This window comes from Mauremys reevesii, linkage group 15 (genome assembly GCF_016161935.1).
Source record: "Mauremys reevesii isolate NIE-2019 linkage group 15, ASM1616193v1, whole genome shotgun sequence".
Classification (NCBI taxonomy): domain Eukaryota; kingdom Metazoa; phylum Chordata; order Testudines; family Geoemydidae; genus Mauremys; species Mauremys reevesii.
The window spans coordinates 10,796,628-10,818,472 of NC_052637.1; the positions used below are offsets into that span (position 1 = coordinate 10,796,628).

The window sequence follows — 21,845 nt, forward strand, 5'->3', positions numbered from 1 at the left end:
CAGGGAGGGAGAGGAATTATTTCCGCTCAGTACTAATGTGGACACGAGAACAAATGGATATAAATTGGCAGTCGGGAAGTTTAGGCTTGAAATTAGACAAAGGTTTCTAACCATTAGGGGAGTGAAATTCTGGAACAGCCAACTGAGGGAAACAGTGAGGGCGAAGGACCTCTCTGGCTTTAAGATTAAGCTTGATAAGTTTATGGAAGGAATGGTTTGATAGGAGAACGTGATTTAGTCAATAGGTCAATAACGTGCCACCACTGGTAATTAGTACCGAGGTTCAATGTTGGGATATTGAAAGTATTTTTCCTGAGTGTCTGGCTGGAGAGTCTTGCCCGCATACTCGGGGTTCAGCTGATCGCCATATTTGGGGTCGGGAAGGAATTTTCCTCCAGGGTAGATTGGCAGTGGCCCTGGAGGTTTTTCGCCTTCCTCCGCAGCATGGGGCAGGGGTCACTTGCTGGAGGATTATCTGCTATTTGAAATTTTTTGAAATAGTGCCTATTGACACTAGACTGCATTGAAAAATCTGAGTAGAAGATTTTATTTGCTGAGCTCTGGTATATCAGGAGGTGGGATATAATAGATAAACCAATACTGATATGACAGATCAGACCAGTTCTCTACCAGAGATATGGGCTGTTATATTAGTAATTGCTCTGATATGGCAGAGGGAGGTCTACATGGGTACCAATCTTCTGTCCTCCGACTAAGACTCCTGGCACTTTCCTCTAAAGTCTACATCTAGTCTTAAAATTTCAACCTGTAACTGTGAGAGGAAGGGAATATTCTGAATATTTATGGTATTAATTCACAGGACTTGATTAACTTTTCATGCTGTGTTCTTCCAATCCAATAGCCCAGCTTGTGTTTTTGTTCCTAGACTCAACCCATGACAGACACCGAATGGAGAAACCAAACAACCATCACAGAATTTATCCTCCTGGGATTCGGAGATCTCTCTGACCTGCAAATTCTTCTTTTTCTAATGTTCCTAGTGATCTACATGGCAACCATGGTTGGGAACACTCTCATCGTGGTGCTTGTTGTGACAGATCAGCACCTTCACACCCCCATGTACTTCTTCCTGGGCAACTTGTCCTACTTGGAGACCTGCTATACCTCGACCTTCCTGCCCAGGTTACTGGCCAGTCTGCTGACTGGGGACAGAACCATCTCATTCAGTGGCTGCTTCACACAAATGTATTTCTTTGGGTCTCTGGTAGCTACGGAATGCTATCTCCTAGCAGCAATGTCTTATGATCGGTATTTAGCGATATGTAAACCCCTGCACTATTCAACTCTTATGAATACCAGGTTTTGCCTCCAGTTGGCTGCTGGATCATGGTTAAATGGTTGTTTGACTACTACCATCTGTACATTATTCATGTCACCATTAATATTCTGTGGCCCGAATGAAATTGACCATTTCTATTGTGACCCCATCCCATTGATAAAACTCTCCTGCAGTGACACACACCTGATCATATTGATGGATTTCATACTAGCCTGTGTATTCACCCTGCCTCCATTCCTACTAACCCTGATGTCCTATGTGTGTATTATTGCCACCATTCTGAAAATCCCTTCCACCACCGGGAGGCAGAAGGCCTTTTCTACCTGCTCCTCTCACCTCATCGTGGTCACAATTTTCTATGGCACACTAATGATTGTCTACATGCTACCGAAACATGATAAATTTAGAGACCTGAAAAAAGTGTTTTCACTTTGCTACACAGTCCTGACTCCCCTGGTAAACCCCCTCATCTACAGCCTGAGAAACAGAGAGGTCAAGGAAGCCTTGTGCAAAGCAGCCAGTAAATGTGGCTTTCACAAAAACATGCAGAGATAATAACTTAGCTTGAGGTTTTCAAAGCTGCCTGGGTGATTTAAGCAATCAGCCCCCATTAAAATTAAGTTGAAAAGTCCCATTGAAAAATCTGAGCACTAAAATGAAAAAGAATTGGAGATGATCTGCATAGAGTTACTAAGGCAGTTTTTGTGGTCCCTCGCTGTGTCCATGTAACAAAACTTATAGGAAATTGGCTTTCTGGACAGCTCTGTCACTCTCTCATATTCAGCACTGATACACACAGTATTATGGTATTTTTCTCCATGGTGTTGGCAGTTCACCCTATGTGAAAAGATTGTACAGTGTCCAAAGCTGCACAGAGCAAACATTGTGTAAGGCACAAAACCCACTAAATATGAAAGTAAATCCCTGGGTACATCACCTGTTCATTGTTAATCTATGTTAGATAATAAAGTCTTGTAATCAAATTCAGATAAAGTGGTAATTTTTCATAATGTTTCATATGAATATTGTGTGTGCCTCAGTTTCCCCTATGGGGTGCGTATTTAATTAGGTAGAGGAAAGGACTGTTTACTCTTTGCAGAGACTTAGAGACATAGGTATGACTTATGCCTTGCTGCCTGGGGCCTGAGTACCCATGCCCATGGAGACTTCCAGAACACAATGGCCACCAATGGGCAGAACTCCTGTGATGTCAAAATGGCAGCGCTGGCTCAGTCACAGGGAGCATGTCAGGGCTTGGCCAGAGATAGGGGAGATGGGCACCATTGAGACCGATAGGACTTCAGCTCTGCAGAAATGACTTTCCAAGGGACCTAAGGAGTTAGGCACCCAAATCCTTAAGTTGGATGCTTAACTCCCTTAGACACCTGTGAGAAGCTCTGCCTGGAGAGCCACTGGTGTCCTTTCATGGTAGGTTCAATCTATGCATTTCCATTGGAAACAGACCCCACATCAACAGAAATGCACTGGATGGATGGGAAACCCCTGCTAAACGTTTGTGAGCCACTGCTGTTCTTTAAGGTGCTGTTGTAGCCACTGTCGTTAGATGTTTTGGCTGCATGTGTGTGTTCTCTTGTTTGTTGCACTGGCTCTGGCCAGGTAGCCAGTACAGCCGACTTTGGTCGAACTGCCCAATAAAACCACCACACTCCTGTTCAGTAGTGAAGGCACTCGGCCAGGTTTATTGCCGACGAAGCACGGTCCTAGTTGCCTGGATCAATATCTATAGTTACACGAGTATATGTATGCCCATGACAATGGATATGGCTCAGTGAATAGCGGGTATTTTCTTTTCCCTCCTAGGCAGGACAAAGACACCCCGTCAGCTACTCTTCTTTTATATACTGATACAAAAAAGTTTCGTATTGTCCCTCTGACATAGTTAGTGACTGCCCCCAACGTGGTTTGTTACCACCCAATTTGTGTAATGACCCAGCCACTCCCAGTCTGTATTCAAGCCCAAGTTAATGGTATCTAGTTTTCAAATTAATTCCATTTCAGCAGTATCTCATTGGACTCTGTTTCTGAAGCTTTTCTGTTGCAAAATTGCCACCTTTAAGTCTGTTACTGAGTTACCAGAAAGGCTATAGCGTTCTCCTACTCGTTTTTGGAGACACAAAGTGAACCAAATGGGTGAAAGGTTGAAGCGGGACCTTATAAAAAAGTCTGAAGACTGAATATAAATATGAGGCAGCATTTACACTTTTTAAATAAAAGGGGAAGCTCATTTTCCAAAGGTAGATCAAATGTACCTGCTCATTCCTTCAGGTAATAGTGTCTCTATTCAAGCCAGAATTAATGGTATCTAATTTGCAAATCAATTCAAGCTCAGCAGTTTCTCCCTGGAGTCTGTTTTTGAAGTCTTTCAGTTGCGAAATTGCCACTTTTAGGTATGTTACTGAGTGGCCAGAGAGGTTGATGTGTTCTCCTACTGGTTTTTGAGTGTTATGATTCCTGATGTCAAATTTGTGTCCGTTTATTCTTCTGCATAGAGACTGTCCAGTTTGGCCAATGTACATGGCAGAGGGGCATTGCTGGGACATGATGGCATATATCACATTGGTAGATGTGCAGGTGAACGAGCCCCTGAAGGCGTGGCTGATGTGACTAGGTCCAGTGATGGTGTCACTTGAATAGATATGCGGACAGAGTTGGCATCGGGCTTTGTTGCAAGGATAGGTTCCTCGGTTAGTGTTTTTGTTCAGTGGTGTGTGGTTGCTGGTAAGTATTTGCTTCAGATTAGGGGGCTGTCTGTAAGCGAGGACTGGCCTCTCTCCCAAGATCTGTGAGAGCGAGGGATCGTCTTTCAGGATAGGTTGTAAATCTTGGATAGGTTGTAAATAATGTACACTAGGGGACATGTGAGTCAAAAATGGGAAATATGCGGCCAGTGATGAGCTGCCAAAATATTAACAACTGGTTCCCTCCTCCTCACCCCACGAGGGGGTCATGATCCCCCCACCCCCGGTACTCCTGCCCCGCCCCCCAGGACCCCTGCCCTATCCACCCCCCGTCCTTGTCCCCTAACTGCCCTCTGCCACCCCATCCAACCCCTCCTCTTATTCCTGATGGCCCCCCAGCATCCCTGCCCCATCCTACCACCCCTTCTCTCTGTCCTGACTAACCCTGGAACCCCTGCCCCTGACTGCCTCCCACCGCCCCATCCAACCCCAGGTCCTTCCTGACTGCTCTCCAGGACCCTTGCCCCCATTCAATTCCCCTGTTCCCTGCCCTCTGACCGCCCCCAGTCCTGACCCTAATCCACCCCCGGCCCTCTATCCAACACCCTCTCCCTGCTCCCTGCCCCCCTTACCGCACTGCCTGGAGATGGGGGCCGTGACACCCAAAGCCGGGGCTGGGAGCCACAGGCGCTGGGCTGGAGTTGGGGGCCGGGCCAGAGCCACTGGCCAGCCCAAAATCGGGGTCAGAGCCGGGGGCTGGCCCGGAGCCGCGCCGCCCGGCCAGCCGGCCAGAGTCGGGGCCGGGGTCAGAGCCGGGGGCTGGCCCGGAGCCGCGCCGCCCAGCCGGCCGGAGTCAGGGCCAGGGCCGGGGTCAGAGTCGGGGGCCGCCCCCCCCCTCAGCTTACCTCCAGGAAGCTGCTGCTTCCTTCTCCGCCCTCCCAGGCTTCCCGCGCTAAGAGCTGATTGGCGGGAAGCCCGGAGGGGGAGCCATCAGAGGAGGAGGCAAAGGAAGAGCTGGAGCCAGGTGAGCTGGGGCCGGGGGCAGGGCAGGGAGCGGAGCTTTTGTTAAATTTAAAAGCCCTTTACAACTGGTTCTAAAAGGGTTTCTAAATTTAACAACCGGTTCGCGCGAACCGGTGCGAACCGGCTGCAGCTCACCACTGTATGCGGCTATAGAAAGAAGAATCCACTGGAGGATAGAAGAGTAACAGCCTGTCATGCTGGGAAATTGATGTTAGATGGAAGCAGAGTAGAGGAAATGGGGGCCGGAGGGTGTCAGAAATACTGACTAGTGACCAATAGATTTCAGTGGCTAATAAAATCATGGGAAAGTTATACTGTAGTATGGTCACTGGCTGGCAGCATAGAATCATTGGGTTAGAAGGGACCTCAGGAGTCATTTAGTCTAACCCCCTGCCAAGATGCAGGACTTGTTGAGTCTCAGCCATCCAAGACTCATGGCTGTCCAGCCTCCTTTTGAAAACTTCCAGTGAAGGAGATTCCATGACTTCCCTAGGCAGTCTGTTCCATTGTCCTATTGTTCTTACACCTATGAAGTTTTTCATGAGATTTAATCTAAATCTGCTATGCTGCAGTTTGAACCCATTGCCTCCTGTCCTGCCCACTGTGGCAAGAGAGAACAACTTTTCTCCATCTTTTTTATGGCAGCTTTTCAAGTATTTGAAGAGCGCTATCATGTCCCCCATTAATCTCTTCTTTTCCAAACTAAACATACCCAGTTCCTTCAGCCCTTGCTCATATGGATGCATTCCATCCCTTTGATCATCTTTGTTACTCACCTCTGGATCCTTTCCAGGTTCTCTACATCCTTTCTATACATTGGTGACCAAAATTGGACACAGTCTCCAGCTGAGGCCTAACCAGAGCCAAGCAGATTGATACTCTCACCTCCTGAGACTTGAATGTTACGCCTCTGTTAATGAAACCTAAAATTGCATTTCCTTTTTTTGCAGCAGTATCACATTGCTGACTCATGCTGAGGTTGTGATGTACCACAACTCCCAGATCCTTCTCAGGAGTGCTGCTGCCAAACCATTTATCTCCCATTCTCTAGTTGTGCATTTAGTTTTTCATCAGTAAGTGAAAGCATGTTGTAAGGGTGATATGATCTACTTACATCACCCCTTTAATAATATTCAATATATGCTGCCATCTAGTGGGCATTTCTGAAAATAGCTGCCCTTATAACAGGCCATCACCTTGGATAGGCATCTCCCAAAAATGAAAGCTGGTGTTTGTTCATGATCTCAAATATTTTACACATAAAAGCAACAAAGAGTCCTGTGGCACGTTATAGGCTAACAGAAGTTTTGGAGTAGGAGCTTTTGTGGGAAAAAGTTCATGCTCCAAAACGTCTGTTAGTCTATAAGGTGCCACAGGACACTTTGCTGCTTTTACAGATCCACACTAACACAGCAACCCTCTGATATTTCACACATAGGGTCATTAGACTTAAAAAAAGTTGCAATTATTCAAGTCACGCTGTACAAGTACCATTGGTCATTGTTAGCTACAAAGCTTTGGAGACACAAAATGAACCAAGTGGGAGAAAAGCTGACGTGGAACCATATTAAAAAGTGTGAAGACTGAATACAAGTATGAGGCATCATTTACACTTTGTAAATCAAAGGGAAAGCTCATTTTCCAAATGCACCTGCTCATCCCTTCATGTAACTGCAGGTCTCTTCAAATGAGAAAATCCCGTTTCTGCAGAAAGAGGAGAGACAAGAACCTTAGCTGATGAACCTACGTCCTGGTGGCCAAGTCCTGAGAAATAAGAGCTCACTGCTTCAAGCTTGGGCTGTGCTTTGCTTACAGGTGAGCACCATCTTCCTGACTGTATTCCTATACCACCACCAAACTGAGGCATGAATGTGCTTTGTGAATATTAGATGGACAAAGTGGTGAGATAATACCTTACATTGCAGTAACTCCTGTTTGTGGAGGAGAGAAGCTTTTGAGCTACACAGAGCTATTCTTCAGGTGAATATTAGCAGTTTTAGCCTCACCTTCCCACAGCGGTGCCAGACAGTATTCATAGCACCATTTCACAGAGATGGCGCAAGAGATCCATGTCTTGTGACAGGTCCTCAGTTGTGGATCTGCCCCACTGAAACAAACGGAGCTACCTTGATTTACATCAGCTGAGAATCTGGCTCACCGTGTGCTCAATGGGGTGGCAAATGCTGATAGTCTTACCAGCCTAGATGACCAATGCCAGATTGTTTCTAGACTCTGAGTTCAGGGACAGGATCTTCCTCCCAGTGCCTTTCTTGTTCTTGAGCTATCATCCCACAATCATTATTGTCTGGGGAGGGTCACTCTCCAGTTAGGGTTTAACATCAGCCTGGTTTTTGTCCCTTCCTAACATCCACCTTGCAAAAAGCTGTGTTTATTTATTGCTACATAGTGAACGTCAGGAAACAGAAAAGGCATTGCCAGTCCCTCACCACATCACCATCACCTCCACAGGAACTAAGGGAGAATTTACTCCACTTCATAAATTTATGGCATAAAGTGATCTCTTGTGAGGGCGGGTGGGAATTATTCCTTCTTTTAAAGGACACTGAAATACTGAATATACCACGAAACATTAATTCTAACAGAAAATCAATGCCTAAGGAAAATAGGCTGCACTGGAAATCTCAGTTCAACATTTTAGTTGATGTATTTATTGATTTAATGCGGGGTTACTTTCCTCCTTTTTATTAAAACTTTGTTTTCTGCACTCATAGTCTTTGTTTGTGAGAGGGGAACTGTTGCCTCTAGAGGTGCCCAAGGGGTAATGTGTAATTATCTCAGGTTACTGGGTTGGGGCTCGAGCTCGAGCCGGTTTTGTGTTGTATTGTTGGAAAGGATCCCTGAGATATTGAACACGGCCCCTGTTGCTGCTGACTCCAACTGGAAGAAGGGTTATATAAGGAATCAATACTTCACTTTGGGCAATGTTCACAACTAAGATTTGGAGACCAAAAATTAGTCAGCTGAACGATAGGGTGAAGTGGGACCATTTTTAAAAAGGTCACACATCATCACCATAAAAACAAACAAACCAAGCAGCCCCCAAATGGGAATAATGTTTTCCCAATCAATTTTGCAACCAAACTAATAATAAATAAATAAAGTGGTTTCCTGCCAAAACCTGAAACAATTTTTTTTGTGTTCATCTGAGAAAAAAATGAGAACTTCGTGTTTGTATACTAACTTCTCGAAAGTAGGTGTATGGAGATTTGTGTGATGCAGAAATATATTGTATGGAGACAATATCAAAATAATTTAACCAAATGGGAGGGGGAGGGAGGATTGCCCTCTTGTGAATGGAGATAGATCCTGTCAAATGTGCCCTCTTCAACTAGTATCTTATTCAAGTATTCATAGAATCATAGAATTATAGAACTTAAGATCAGAACGGACCATTATGATCATCTAGTCTGACCTCCCACAAGATGCAGGCCACAAAAGCTAACCCACCCACTCCTGAAATAATTCTCTCCCTTGACTCAGATGTTGAAGTCCCCAAATCCTGATTTAAAGACTTCAAGTAGCAGATAATCCTCCAGCAAGCGACCCCTGCCCCTGCTGCGGAGGAAGGGGAAACACCTCCAGGGCCACTGCCAATCTACCCTGGAGGAAAATTCCTTCCCGAACCCAAATATGGCGATCAGCTGAACCCCGAGCATGTGGGCAAGACTCTCCAGCCAGACACTCAGGAAAAAGACCTTCAATATCCCAACATTGACCCTCGGTACTAATTACCAGTGGTGGCACATTATTGACCTATTGACTAAATCACGTTATCCTATCAAACCATTCCCTCCATAATCTTATCAAGCTTAATCTTAAAGCCAGAGAGGTCCTTCGCCCCCACTGTTTCCCTCGGTAGGCTGTTCCAGAATTTCACTCCCCTGATGGTTAGAAACCTTCGTCTAATTTCAAGCCTAAACTTCCCGACTGCCAATTTATATCCATTTGTTCTCGTGTCCACATTAGTACTGAGCTGAAATAATTCCTCTCCCTCCCTGGTATTTATCCCTCTGATATATTTAAAGAGAGCAATCATATCTCCTCTCAACCTTCTTTTGGTTAAAGAAAACAAACCGAGCTCCTCAAGTCTCCTTTCATACGACAGGCTTTCCATTCCTCGGATCATTCTAGTGGCCCTTCTTTGTAGCCCGTTCCAGTTTGAATTCATCCTTCTTAAACATGGGAGACCAAAACTGCACACAGTACTCCAAATGAGGTCTCACCAACGCCTTGTATAACGGGACTAGCACCTCCTTATCTCTACTAGAAATACCTCGCCTAATGCATCCCAAGACCGCATTAGCTTTTTTAACGGCCACATCACATTGCCGACTCATAGTCATCCTGCGATCATCCAGGACTCCGAGGTCCTTCTCCTCTTCCGTTACTTCCAACTGGTGCGTCCCCAGCTTATAACTAAAATTCCTGTTAGTCATCCCTAAATGCATAACCTTACACTGTTGAATTTCATCCTATTACTAATACTCCAATTTACAAGGTCATCCAAATCTCCCTGGAGAATATCCCAATCCTTCTCCGAATTGGCAATACCTCCCAACTTCGTGTCATCCGCAAACTTTATCAGCCCACTCCTACTTTTGGTTCCGAGGTCAGTGATAAATAGATTGAATAAGATCAGACCCAAAACCGAACCTTGAGGAACTCCACTGGTAACCTCCCTCCAACCCGACAGATCACCTTTCAATACGACCCGCTGCAGTCTCCCCTTTAACCAGTTCCTTATCCATCTCTGGATTTTCATTTCGATCCCCATCTTTTCCAATTTAACCAGTAATTCTTCATGCGGTACCGTATCAAACACCTTACTGAAATCAAGATATATTAGATCCACTGCATTTCCCTTGTCTAAAAAATATGTTACTTTCTCAAAGAAGGAGATCAGGTTGGTTTGGCACGATCTACCTTTCGTAAAACCATGTTGTAATTTGTCCCAATTGCCATTGACCTCAAGGTCCGTAACTACTCTCTCCTTTAATATTTTTTCCATGACTTTACATAATACAGATGTTAAACTAACAGGCCTATAGTTACCGGGTCACTTTTTTTCCCCTTCTTGAAAATAGGAACTATATTAGCTAATCTCCAGTCAAACGGTACAACCCCCGAGTTTAGAGATTCATTAAAAATTATCGCTAACGGGCTTGCAATTTCACTCGCCAATTCCTTTAATATTCTAGGATGAAGATTATCCGGGCTGCCGGATTTACTACCGTTAAGCTGTTCAAGTTTGGCTTCTACCTCGGATACTGTAATTTCCAACACTGCACCTTCATTCCCATCAGTCACTCTGACACTATTCCTAAGCCCTTCATTAGCCTCATTAAAGACCGAGGGAAAATATTCGTTTAGATATTGTGCCATGCCTAGCTTATCCTTAATCTCCAATAGTAAAAACCTTTTACTATTGGTTTTAATTCCCTTCGCAAGGTCCATCTCTATCCGGCTTTTGGCATTTCTCACTGCATCCCTACACCCTCTGACCTCAATAAGGTAGGTTTCTTTGCTGATCTCCAGATTTCCAGATTTCCAGAACTCAGATACTAGTCTGTGCTTTGAACAGAATCACCCCAGATTTACCTGTTCTCTTTTCATAGGGACATAGGAACTGTCAGACTGGATCAGACACTAGGTCCATCTAGTCTAATATCCTGCCTGACAGAGGCCATACCCAGATGTTTAAGAGGAAGGTGGAAGAATCCCATAGGAGGTAGAGGTGGAATAATCTGCCCCCCATATAGTTTTCACCTTGGTCTCTGTTACTTAGAGATTGGCTCAAGCCCTGAAGTATGAGGTTTAATATCCCTTCCAGAATCTTGGTTGTCATTAATTATGATAGCTCTGGACATTACTGATATCTATGTAAATATCCAATCCCTGACATTCCATAAGTGATCTCTCTCCTGCCATCCGTCTCCACCCTCTGACAAACAGAGGATAAGGACACCATTCCTTACCCATCCTTGCTAATAGCCATTAATGGACTTAACCTCCATGAATTTATCCAGTTCTCTTTTAAATCCTGTGATCATAGAATCATAGAATATCAGGGTTGGAAGGGACCTCAGGAGGTCGTCTAATCCAACCCCCTGCTCAAAGCAGGAACAAATTCCCAACAAAATCATCCCAGCCAGGGTTTGTCAAGCCTAACCTTAAAAACCTCTAAGGAAGGCAATTCCACCACCTCCTTAGGTAACCCATTCCAGTGCATAGTCCTAGCCTTCACAATCTCCTCAGGCAAAGAGTTCCATACGTTGACTGTGCGCTGTGTGAAGAACTTCTTTTTATTTGTTTTAAACCTGCTGCCCATTAATTTCATTTGGTGGCCTCTAGTTTTTATATTATGGGAACAACTACATAACTTTTCCTTATTTACTTTCTCCACATCACTCATGATATTATCTACCTCTATTATATCCCCCTTAGTCTCCTCTTTTCCAAACTGAAAAGTCCTAGCCTCTTTAATCTCTCCTCATACAGGACCCATTCCAACCCCCTAATCATTGTAGTTGCCCTTCTCTGAACCTTTTCTAATGCTAGTATATCTTTTTTGAGATGAGGAGAACACATCTGTACGCAGTATTCAAGATGTGGGTGTACCATGGATTTATATAAGGGCAATAAGATATTCTCCATCTTATTCTCTATCCCTGATTACTTGTAGCTAAATTAAATCCCATCATGTTGTATGTATGTCTGGGGTTATTATTTTCCAATATGCATTACTTTACATTTATCCACATTAAATTTCATTTGCCATTTTGTTGCCCAATCACTTAGTTTTGTGAGATCTTTTTGAAATTCTTCACAGTCTGCTTTGGTCTTAACTATCTTGAGCAGTTTAATATCATCTACAAACTTTGCCACCTCACTTTTTAACCCTTTCTCCAGATCATTTATAAATAAGTTGAATAGGATTGGTCCTAGGACTGACCCTTGGGGAACCGGGAGGCAGAAGGCATTTTCCACCTGCTCCTCTCACCTCATCGTGGTGACAATTTTCTATGGCACACTAATGATTGTCTACATGCTACCAAAACGTGATAAATTTAGAGACCTGAAAAAAGTGTTTTCTCTTTGCTACACAGTCCTGACTCCCCTGGTAAACCCCCTCATCTATAGCCTGAGAAACAGAGAGGTCAAGGAAGCCTTGTGCAAAGCAGTCAGTAAATGTGGCTTTCACAAAAACATGCAGAGACTCCGAGATAATAACTTAGCCTGATGTTTTCAAATCTGCTTAGGTGATTTAAGCAATCAGCCCCTGTTAAAATTAAATTGAAAAGTCCCATTGAAAAATCTGAGCACTAAAATGAAAAAGAATTGGAGATGATCTGCATAGAGTTACTAAGACAGTTTTTGTGGTCCCTCGCTGTGTCCATGTAACACAACTTATAGGAAATTGCCTTTGTGGACAGCTGTGTCACTCTCTCATGTTCAGCACTGACACACACTGTATTATGGTATTTTTCTCCATGGTGTTGGCAGTTCACCCTATGTGAGAAGGGTGGACAGTTTCCAAAACTGCAAAGAGCAAACATTGTGTAAAGCACAAAATCCACTAAACATGAAAGGAAATTCCTGGGTACATCCCCTGTTCATTGTTAATCTATGTTAGATAATAAAGTCTTATAATCAAATTCAGATAAAGTGGTAATTTTTCATAATGTTTCATATGAATATTGTGTGTGCCTCAGTTTCCCCTATGGGATGCGTATTTAATTAGGTAGAGGAAAGGACTGTTTACTCTTTGCACAGACTTAGAGACATAGGTATGACTGATGCCTAGCTGCCTGGGGCCTGAGTACCCATGCCCACGGAGACTTCCAGAACACAAAGGCCACCAATGGGCAGAACTCCTGTGATGTCAAAATGGCAGGACTGGCTCAGTCACAGGGAGCATGTTAGGGCTTGGCCAGAGACAGGGGAGATGGCACCATTGAGAACGGTAGGACTTCATCTCTGCAGAAATGACTTTCCAGGGGACCTAAGGAGTTAGGCACCCAAATCTCCCTTAGACACCTGTGAGAAGCTCTGCCTGGACAGCCACTGGTGTCCTGTCATGGTAGGTTCAATCTATGCATTTCCATTGGAAACAGACCCCACATCAACACTGGATGGATGGGAAACTCCTGCTAAATGTTTGTGAGCCACTGCTATTCTTTAAGGTGCTGTTGTAGCCACTGTCGTTAGATGTTTTGGCTGCATTTGTGTGTTCTCTCGTTTGCTGCACTGACTCTGGTCAGGTAGCCAGTACAGCAGACTTTGGTCGAACTTCCCAATAAAACCACCAGACTCCTGTTCAGTAGTGAAGGCACTCGGCCAGGTTTATTGCCGACGAAGCACGGTCCTAGTTGCCTGGATCAATATCTATAGTTACACTAGAATATGTATGCCCATGACAATGGATATGGCTCAGTGAACAGCGGGTATTTTCTTTTCCCTCCTAGGCGGGGCAACGACACCCCCTCTGCTACTCTTCTTTTATATACCGATACAAACAAGTTTCGTATTGTCCCTCTGACATAGTTGGTGACTGCCCCCGAAGTGGTTTGTTACCACCCAATACATTATCAAAACATCTCTATCCTTCTTACTGTCATCATGACTTTATCTTTAAGGGGTCAGCATGTTCCTCTTATCCTTGGGGGGGTGCTTCTACCATTCTTGGTATCCGGGTGTTCAGGTACCATCCATCTGGAATGTGTTTACGTGACTGCTCAGTACCTAGGAGTGCTTCTGTTTTTGCAACTCCAGTCCTGTTCTTGCTAACTTCATATATCACAAAGTGAACCTGCCACCAGGCACGTCTTGTAACACCCTGATTTCTGCTCACAGCCTGACTTTGCTTTATAGCAGAAGGGCCTGACATCTATTCAGGCCTTAGCCCTTGTGTCTCATGCTCTCTCTACTACAGCCACTAATGCTGCAATCAGGCTGTTTTATGATTTGGTTCTCGGTGGCTCTATTTTGGAATAGCGCACACATAGCAGTAGGTAAGAAACGAGGAAAGGTGTGATTATGCTCTGTAGGGTCACTACAGGGCAGAGGAATGGAAAGATGTAGTGGTGTTGCCCAGTGGATAGCAGCCAAAGTGGAAGGGCAAGAAAGGAGCTGTTATGTTGCCAAATGACCACCTGAGGGAAGTGGAAAGCAAGGTGAAGTTGAATAATGGTTTATTAATTGTGAAGAATGGGCCCTGAAGAGAAAAGGTCCTCTGCAATATGTAATGAACTATGGAAACTGGCAGATGTTGGGAAGTTGGAAATGGGCTCTTATACTAACTAATGGCCAGCAGGTGACATGACTCAAGCACGGGAAAGAGGCACTATGATAGCAAGAAGAATCCAATAGAGGAGAGCAAAGAAACAGGCTTGGAAATCAACACTAGATGGCAACAGAGGAGAGGAACTGAGAGGGGAGTGTCAGAAATACTGAATAGTGACCAAAAGATTTTAGTAGGCAATACAATGGGAAAGTTATACTAGAAAAAGGGCCACTAGGTGGCAGCATAGATTGAATATTAATAACAGGGTAGTGCAAGTACATTATAACAGGCCATCAACAGAAAGGTTGAAGTGGGACCGTACCAAAAACTGTGAAGACGGAATACAAATATGAAAGAGGATTTACATTTTGTAAATCCAACAGAAAGCTCATTTTCCAAAGATAGATCAAATGCACCTGCTCGTCCCTTCAGGTAACTCCAGGTCTCTTCACTGAGTAAACCCAGTTTTGAAGAAGAAATAGGAGAGACAAGAACCTCCACTGACAAGCCCTAAGAAATAAGAGCTCATCTCTTCAAGCATGGGCTGTGCTAGGTTACAGCTGAGCACCATCTGCCTGACTGCATTTCTATACCACCAGAAATGTGGTTTGTGAATATGAGAAGGACAAGGTGGGTGAGCTAATATCTTATATTGCACTACATCCTGTTGGTGAATGACAGAAGGTTTTGAAAAAAAGAACAGGAGTCCTTGTAGCAACTTAAAGACTTACACATTTATTTGAGCATAAGCTTTTCTGGGCTACAGCCCACTTCATGAGATGCATACAATGGAACATACAGTAAGACAATTTAAGATAGTTGACAAGAAGGTGTGAGGGAACTTATCATGGGGAAATAGATTCAATTTGTGTAATGACCCAGCCACTCCCAGTCTGAATTCAAGACCAAGTTAACAGTATCTAGTTTTCAAATTAATTCCATTTCAGCAGTTTCTCATTGGACTCTGTTTTTAAAGCTTTTCTGTTGCAAAATTGCCACCTTTATGTCTGTTACTGAGTGACCAGAAAGGCTATAGTGTTCTCCTACTTGTTTTTGGAGACACAAAGTAAACCAAATGGGTGAAAGGTTGAAGCGGGAACTTGTAAAAAGTTTGAAGAGTGAATATAAATATGAGGCGGCATTTGCACTTTTTAAATCAAAGTGGAAGCTCATTTTCCAAAGGAAGATCAAATGTACCTGCTCATTCCTTCAGGTAATAGTGTCTCTATTCAAGCCAGAGTTAATGGTATCTAATTTGCAAATCAATTCAGGCTCAGCAGTTTCTCCCTGGAGTCTGTTTTTGAAGTCTTTTTGTTCCAAAATTGCCACCTTCAGGTATGTTACTGAGTGGCCAGAGAGGTTGATGTGTTCTCCTACTGGTTTTTGAGTGTTATGATTCCTGATGTCAGATTTGTGTCCATTTATTCTTCTGCATAGAGACTGTTCAGTTTGGCCAATGTACATGGCAGAGGGGCATTGCTGGGACATGATAGCATATATCACATTAGTAGATGTACAGGTAAACGGGCCCCTGATGGCGTGGCTGATGTGACTAGGTCCAGTGATGGTGTCACTTGAATAGATATGCGGACAGAGTTGACATCGAGCTTTGTTGCAATGATAGGTTAGTGTTTTTGTTCAGTGTTGTGTGGTTGCTGGTAAGTATTTGCTTCAGATTAGAGGACTGTCTGACCAATAGATTTCAGTACCTAATAAAATCATAGGAAAGTTATACTGTAGTATGGCCACTGGGTGGCAGCATAGAATCATTGGGTTAGAAGGGACCTCAGGAGTCTAACCCCCTACCAAGATGCAGGATTTGTTGAGTCTCAGCCATCCAAGACTCATGGCTGTCCAGCCTCCTTTTGAAAACTTCCAGTGGAGGAGATTCCCTAAGTGGTGTGTTACATTGTCCTACTGTTCTTACACTTTGGAAATTTTTCCTGAGATTTAACCTAAATCAACTATGCTGCAGTTTGAACCCATTGACTCCTGTCCTGCCCTCTGTGGCACGAGAGAACAACTTTTCTCCATCTTTTTTATGGCAGCTTTTCAAGTATTTGAAGAGTGTTATCATGTCCCCCATTAATCTCTTCTTTTCCAAATTAAACATACCCAGTTCCTTCAGCCTTTGCTCATATGGCTGCATTCCATCCCTTTGATCATCTTTGTTGCTCACCTCTGGATCCTTTCCAGTTTCTCTACATCCTTTCTATACACTGGTGACCAAAATTGGACACAGTCTCCAGCTGAGGCCTAACCAGAGCCAAGCAGAGTGATACTCTCACCTCCTGAGACTTAAATGTTATGCCTCTGTTAATGAAACATAAAATTGCATTTCCTTTTTTTTTCAGCAGTATCACATTGCTGACTCCTGCTGAGGTTGTGATGTACCACAACTCCCAGATCCTTCTCAGGAGTGCTGCTGCCAAACCATTTATCCCCCATTCTCCAGTTGTACATTTAGTTTTTCTTCCCTAAGTGAAAGCATGTTGTAAGGGTGATATGAGCTACTTACACCACCCCTTTAATAATATTCAATATATGCTGCCATCTAGTGGCATTTCTGAAAATAGCTGGCCTTATAACAGACCATCACCTTGGATAGGCATCTGCTAAAAATGAAAGCTGGTGTTTGTTCATGATCTCAAATATTTTACACATAAAAGCAGCAAAGAGTCCTGTGGCACCTTATAGACTAACAGACGTTTTGGAGCAGCAAACAAATGGGTGAATACCCACTTCGTCGGATGCATGAGACAAATTGGGTATTCACCCACGAAAGCTCATGCTCCAAAACGTCTGTTAGTCTATAAGATGCCACAGGACTCTTTGCTGCTTTTAGAGATCCACATTAACATGGCTACCCCTCTGATATTTTACACGCAGGTTCATTAGACTTAAAAAAAGTTGCAATTATACAAGTCATGCTGTACAAGTCCCATTGGTCATTGTTAGCTACAAAGCTTTGGAGACACAAAATGAACCAAGCGGGAGAAAAGCTGACGTGGAACCATATGAATACAAGTATGAGGCAGCATTTACACTTTGTAAATCAAAGGGAAAGCTCATTTTCCAAAGGTAGTTCAAATGCACCTGCTCATCCCTTCATGTAACTGCAGGTCTCTTCAAATGAGAAAATCCAGTTTCTGCAGAAAGAGGAGAGACAAGAAACTTAGCTGATGAACCTACGTCCTGGTGGCCAAGTCCTGAGAAATAAGAGCTCATTGCTTCAAGCTTGGGCTGTGCTTTAATTACAGGTGAGCACCATCTTCCTGACTGTATTCCTATACCACCACCAAACTGAGGCATGAATGTGCTTTGGGAATATTAGATGGACAAAGTGGTGAGATAATATCTTATATTGCACTAACTCCTGTTTGTGGAGGAGAGAAGCTTTTGAGCTACACAGAGCTCTTCTTCAGGTGAATATTAGCAGTTTTAGCCTCACCTTCCCACAGCAGTGCCAGTCAGTGTTCATAGCACCATTTCACAGAGATGGCGCAAGAGATCCATGTCTTGTGACCGGTCCTCAGTTGGGAATCTGCCCTGATGACACAAATGGAGCTACCTTGATTTACATCAGCTGAGAATCTGGCTCACCGTGTGCTCAATGGGGTGGCAAATGCTTACCAGCCTAGATGACCCATGCCAGATTGTTTCTAGACTCTGAGTTCAGGGACAGGATCTTCCCCCCATGTGCCTCTCTTGTTCTTGTGCTATCATCCCACAATCATTATTGTCTGGGGAGGGTCACTCTCCAGTTAGGGTTTAACATCACCCCGGTTTTTGTCCCTTCCTAACATCCACCTTCCAAAAAACTGTATTTATTTATTGCTACATAGTGAATGTCAGTAAACAGAAAAGGCATTGCCAGTCCCTCACCACCTCCCCATCACCTCCACAGGAACGAAGGGAGAATTTACTCCACTTCATAAATTTATGGCATAAAGTGATCTCTTGTGAGGGGTGGGGTGGTAATTATTCCTTCTCTTAAAGGACACTGAAATGCTGAATATACCAGGAAACATTGTTAGATTAATTTCCATTAATTCTAACAGAAAATCGATGCCTAAGGAAAATAGGTTGCACTGGAAATCTCAGTTCAACGTTTTAATTGATTTATTTATTGATTTTGACTCCTAAGTCATGGCATGATTCTGGGAATTGCCAGAAGTGAAATACTGCATTTAAGCATCATTGTTAAGCTTCACTATGTCACCAGATGGGATACAATAGTAGATAAAGAAAGAGTCTCACCTGTCGTATCAATACCCGGCTACCAGAGAAATGGACTGTTATATTAGTCATTGCTCTGATGTGGCAGAGGGTCCTCTACATGGATACAAAAGATCTGTTCTCGAACTGAGACTCCTTCCACTTTGAAGTCAACATTTAGCCTTAAAATTTCAGCTGGTAGCCAGGAGAAGGTGGAGAGTTTCTGAATATTTGTGGAATTAATTCAAAAGGCTTGATTACTTTTCAGCTCTATGTTCTTCTAATTCAATTGCACAGTTTGCTTTATTGTTCCTAGACTTAACCCATGGCAGACATAATCCTGAGAAACCAAACAGCTGTCACAGAATTTATCCTCCTGGGATTCGGGAATCTCCCTGACCTGCAAATATCTCTCTCCTTCCTGATGTTCCTAGTGATCTCCATGGCAACCGTAGCTGGGAACATGCTCATCACTGCACTAGTTGTGGTTGATCAGCACCTTCACACCACTATGTACTTCTTCCTGGGGAACTTGTCCTGCTTGGAGACCTGCTACACCTCCACCATCCTGCCCAGGATGCTGGTCAGTCTCCTGACTGGTGACAAAACCATCTCATTCAATGGCTGTTTCTCACAAATGTATTTCTTTTCTGTTCTGGTAGGTACAGAATGCTATCTCCTAGCAGCGATGTCTTATGATCGGTATTTAGCAATATGTAAACCCCTGCGCTATTCAACTCTTATGAATACCAGGTTTTGCCTTCAGTTGGCTGCTGGGTCATGGTTAAATGGTTCTTTGGCTACTACCATCTTTATATTATTCCTATCACAATTAACATTCTGTGGACCGAATGAAATTGACCATTTCTATTGTGATCCCATCCCACTGATGGAACTCTCCTGCAGTGACACAAACCTGAGCATACTGGTGGATTTCATACTAGCCTGTGTATTCACCTGGCCTCCATTCCTACTAACCCTGATGTCCTATGTGTTTATCCTTTGCCAACATCCTGAGAATCCCTTCCACCACCGGGAGAAAAAAGGCCTTTTCCACCTGCTCCTCTCACCTCACTGTGGTGACAATTTTTTATGTAACCCTGATGATTTTCTATATGCTACCGCAATGTGATCTGAAGAAAGTGCTCTCTCTTTGCTTCAGGGTCCTAACTCCCATGCTAAACCCCCTCATCCACAGCCTGAGAAACAGAGAGGTCAAGGAAGCCTTAAGCAAAGCTGTCAGTAAATGCGGCTTTCACAAAAACATGCAGAGACTCTGAGACAATAAAATAGCCTGAGATTTTTGAAAGCTGCCTGATTGATTAAACAATGAACCTGTGATGCACTGTACTCAGTAGCCCCCCCCCTAACTCCATTTTCATCTTTTGTATATGGTTTGTGATATTTCAAAAAAATCATTTTTTTTAATATATATGTAAGGTCATGATCTGGCTACTACATCATCAGTGTGTGAAAATCTTTTTTTGATTCAAATCCTAGTGAATCTGGAAAGAGATAGAGAATGTGAATGTACTTTTACTTTTATTTTCAGGCATAAATAGATTTTAATAATATTTAAGTGTAGGTTTTTATTTTTCTGTATCAGAGTTTTTAATATGTTAGGTGGCCATGTTGGTCAATACCCAGTCATCAACTAGTCTTCAACTCAACTAGTTCTCAACTTAATAATTTTTCTGTTTAAAAAAAACTTAATAATAATTATAATCTAATCTGTGATGTTAAAAAGCTTTGGAAATCTGCTTGGCAGTTACAAGGGGGTCCTGCATATCCGCTCTCCTTTCAGCCAGGTGCCAGCAACCAGCAATGACCTCTTCTAAGAATAGCCTTAATAGCTTTATAAACTTTAAACCTGCTGTGACCAGCTCCAGTAAAGCAAACACTCAGCTCAACAGCAGCAACAGAAGAAAAGTTGAGGTAGACTCAACAAAGAGGTACACTCACAAACCCCTGACCTGACTAGTGGGTTAACCAGGGGAGTTGTAGAGCCAAGAGGCCATTTCTGCCAGAGGCCATTTCTGGGGTCAGACTCTGTCACTGACGAGGACCTGTGCAGTGCACTGCTCCACCACCAGCACAGAGCAGTGCACAGAGGAGGGGGAGGATTACAAACAAGAGTTCAAGGGCTCACTGTTGCAATGAACTCACCTCAATGGGTGCATGTCCTGAGAGGGCTCGTTCTCAGGACCCCATGGTTTTAAGCCAGCCCCATGGTTTTACATTTAATGCCTAATGCCGGTTTCTTTTTTTTTTGGATTAAAGGTTACTTTTCCTTTTTTGATTTTTCTTTGTTTTGAGTAGAGGGACTGAGGTAGAGGACCATATGAGAGACCCCAGGTGAATCTGTTCCCCCCTGCTGTTATCTGGCCTGTTCCTAGAGTTACTTAGAGATTGAATAGCCCTTGGTTTGAATTTTAATATCTAATTCTTTTCTTTAGACATTACCATTATGGTATCTGGACATTGATGTCATCTCTCTATCAATCCCAATCCATCCAATCCATCCACTATCTTGACCCAATCCTTACCCTAACCTACTCTCCCATTAATGGCTGACACCTCTAGACCCCATTATTAGCTAAAGGCCATTAATGACCTTTAAACATCTTTGGATCTATTCTATGAAGGAATATCAGAAGATCTCAAGGGACAGAATGATAGAATAGGTAGAATATCAGGGTTGGAAGGGACCTCAAGGTCCAAACCCCCAAACCAAAATCATCCCAGCCAACCAAATCCCACAAAAAGCAAAAACCACCTCAAGGAAACCAAAAAACCTCATCCTAGGAGGCTCCCCATTCCTCTAGGCCCTAGCCTCCAACCTCCATGTGTAGAAGAGTTCCATGTGTTTTTAACTAAACATGCTGCCATTAAAACTTTGTGCCCTGTAAACTCTTCCTTGTTATATTAGGTTTTAAATTTGCTTTCCAACTAAATAATCTCCCATTATTCCTTATTTAATTATTCTCTAACTAACTTTTATTTTCTTTTATTTTCATCACTCACTTCATTCATCTCCTCTATAATATCTCCTTCAGTCTCCGCTTCTCCAAACTCTCTCTCCTCGCACTCCCCTTCTCTATCCGAATTCTTTTAGCTTCCAAACTCCTTTGAACCTGCTTGCCAGTTCTGTATATCTTTTTATTCTGAGTGCCAGTATATCTTTTTTGAGATGAATTGAAGATCTTATACACAAGACTGTCCCATAGATGTGATTTGATTCATCCTTCTCTTATTTACAACTTTTCTTCTTCACTCCATCCTGTTGCTTTTTTTTACTTCC

The 21,845-nt window shown here is 43.4% G+C and overlaps 1 protein-coding gene across 1 annotated transcript; it reads left to right on the top strand.

Moving 5' to 3' along the window:
* Positions 1-895: 895 nt before the first annotated feature.
* LOC120383639 (olfactory receptor 6B1-like) lies at positions 896-19,824 on the top strand. Its single transcript, XM_039501807.1, has 3 exons — positions 896-1,806; positions 7,440-7,556; positions 19,707-19,824. The coding sequence occupies exons 1-3, from the start codon at positions 896-898 to the stop codon at positions 19,822-19,824; spliced, it is 1,146 nt and encodes a 381-aa protein (XP_039357741.1).
* Positions 19,825-21,845: the final 2,021 nt, after the last annotated feature.

Bases quoted from the DNA above. Each gene is read 5' to 3' on its own strand.
- LOC120383639 (XM_039501807.1), top strand. From the start codon at position 896: ATGACAGACACCGAATGGAGAAACCAAACAACCATCACAGAATTTATC. The intron at 1,807-7,439 runs GTGCAAAGCAGC...AGTGAACGTCAG, and splicing joins AGAGAGGTCAAGGAAGCCTT to GAAACAGAAAAGGCATTGCC. The intron at 7,557-19,706 runs GTGGGAATTATT...TCTTTGCTTCAG, and splicing joins GTGATCTCTTGTGAGGGCGG to GGTCCTAACTCCCATGCTAA.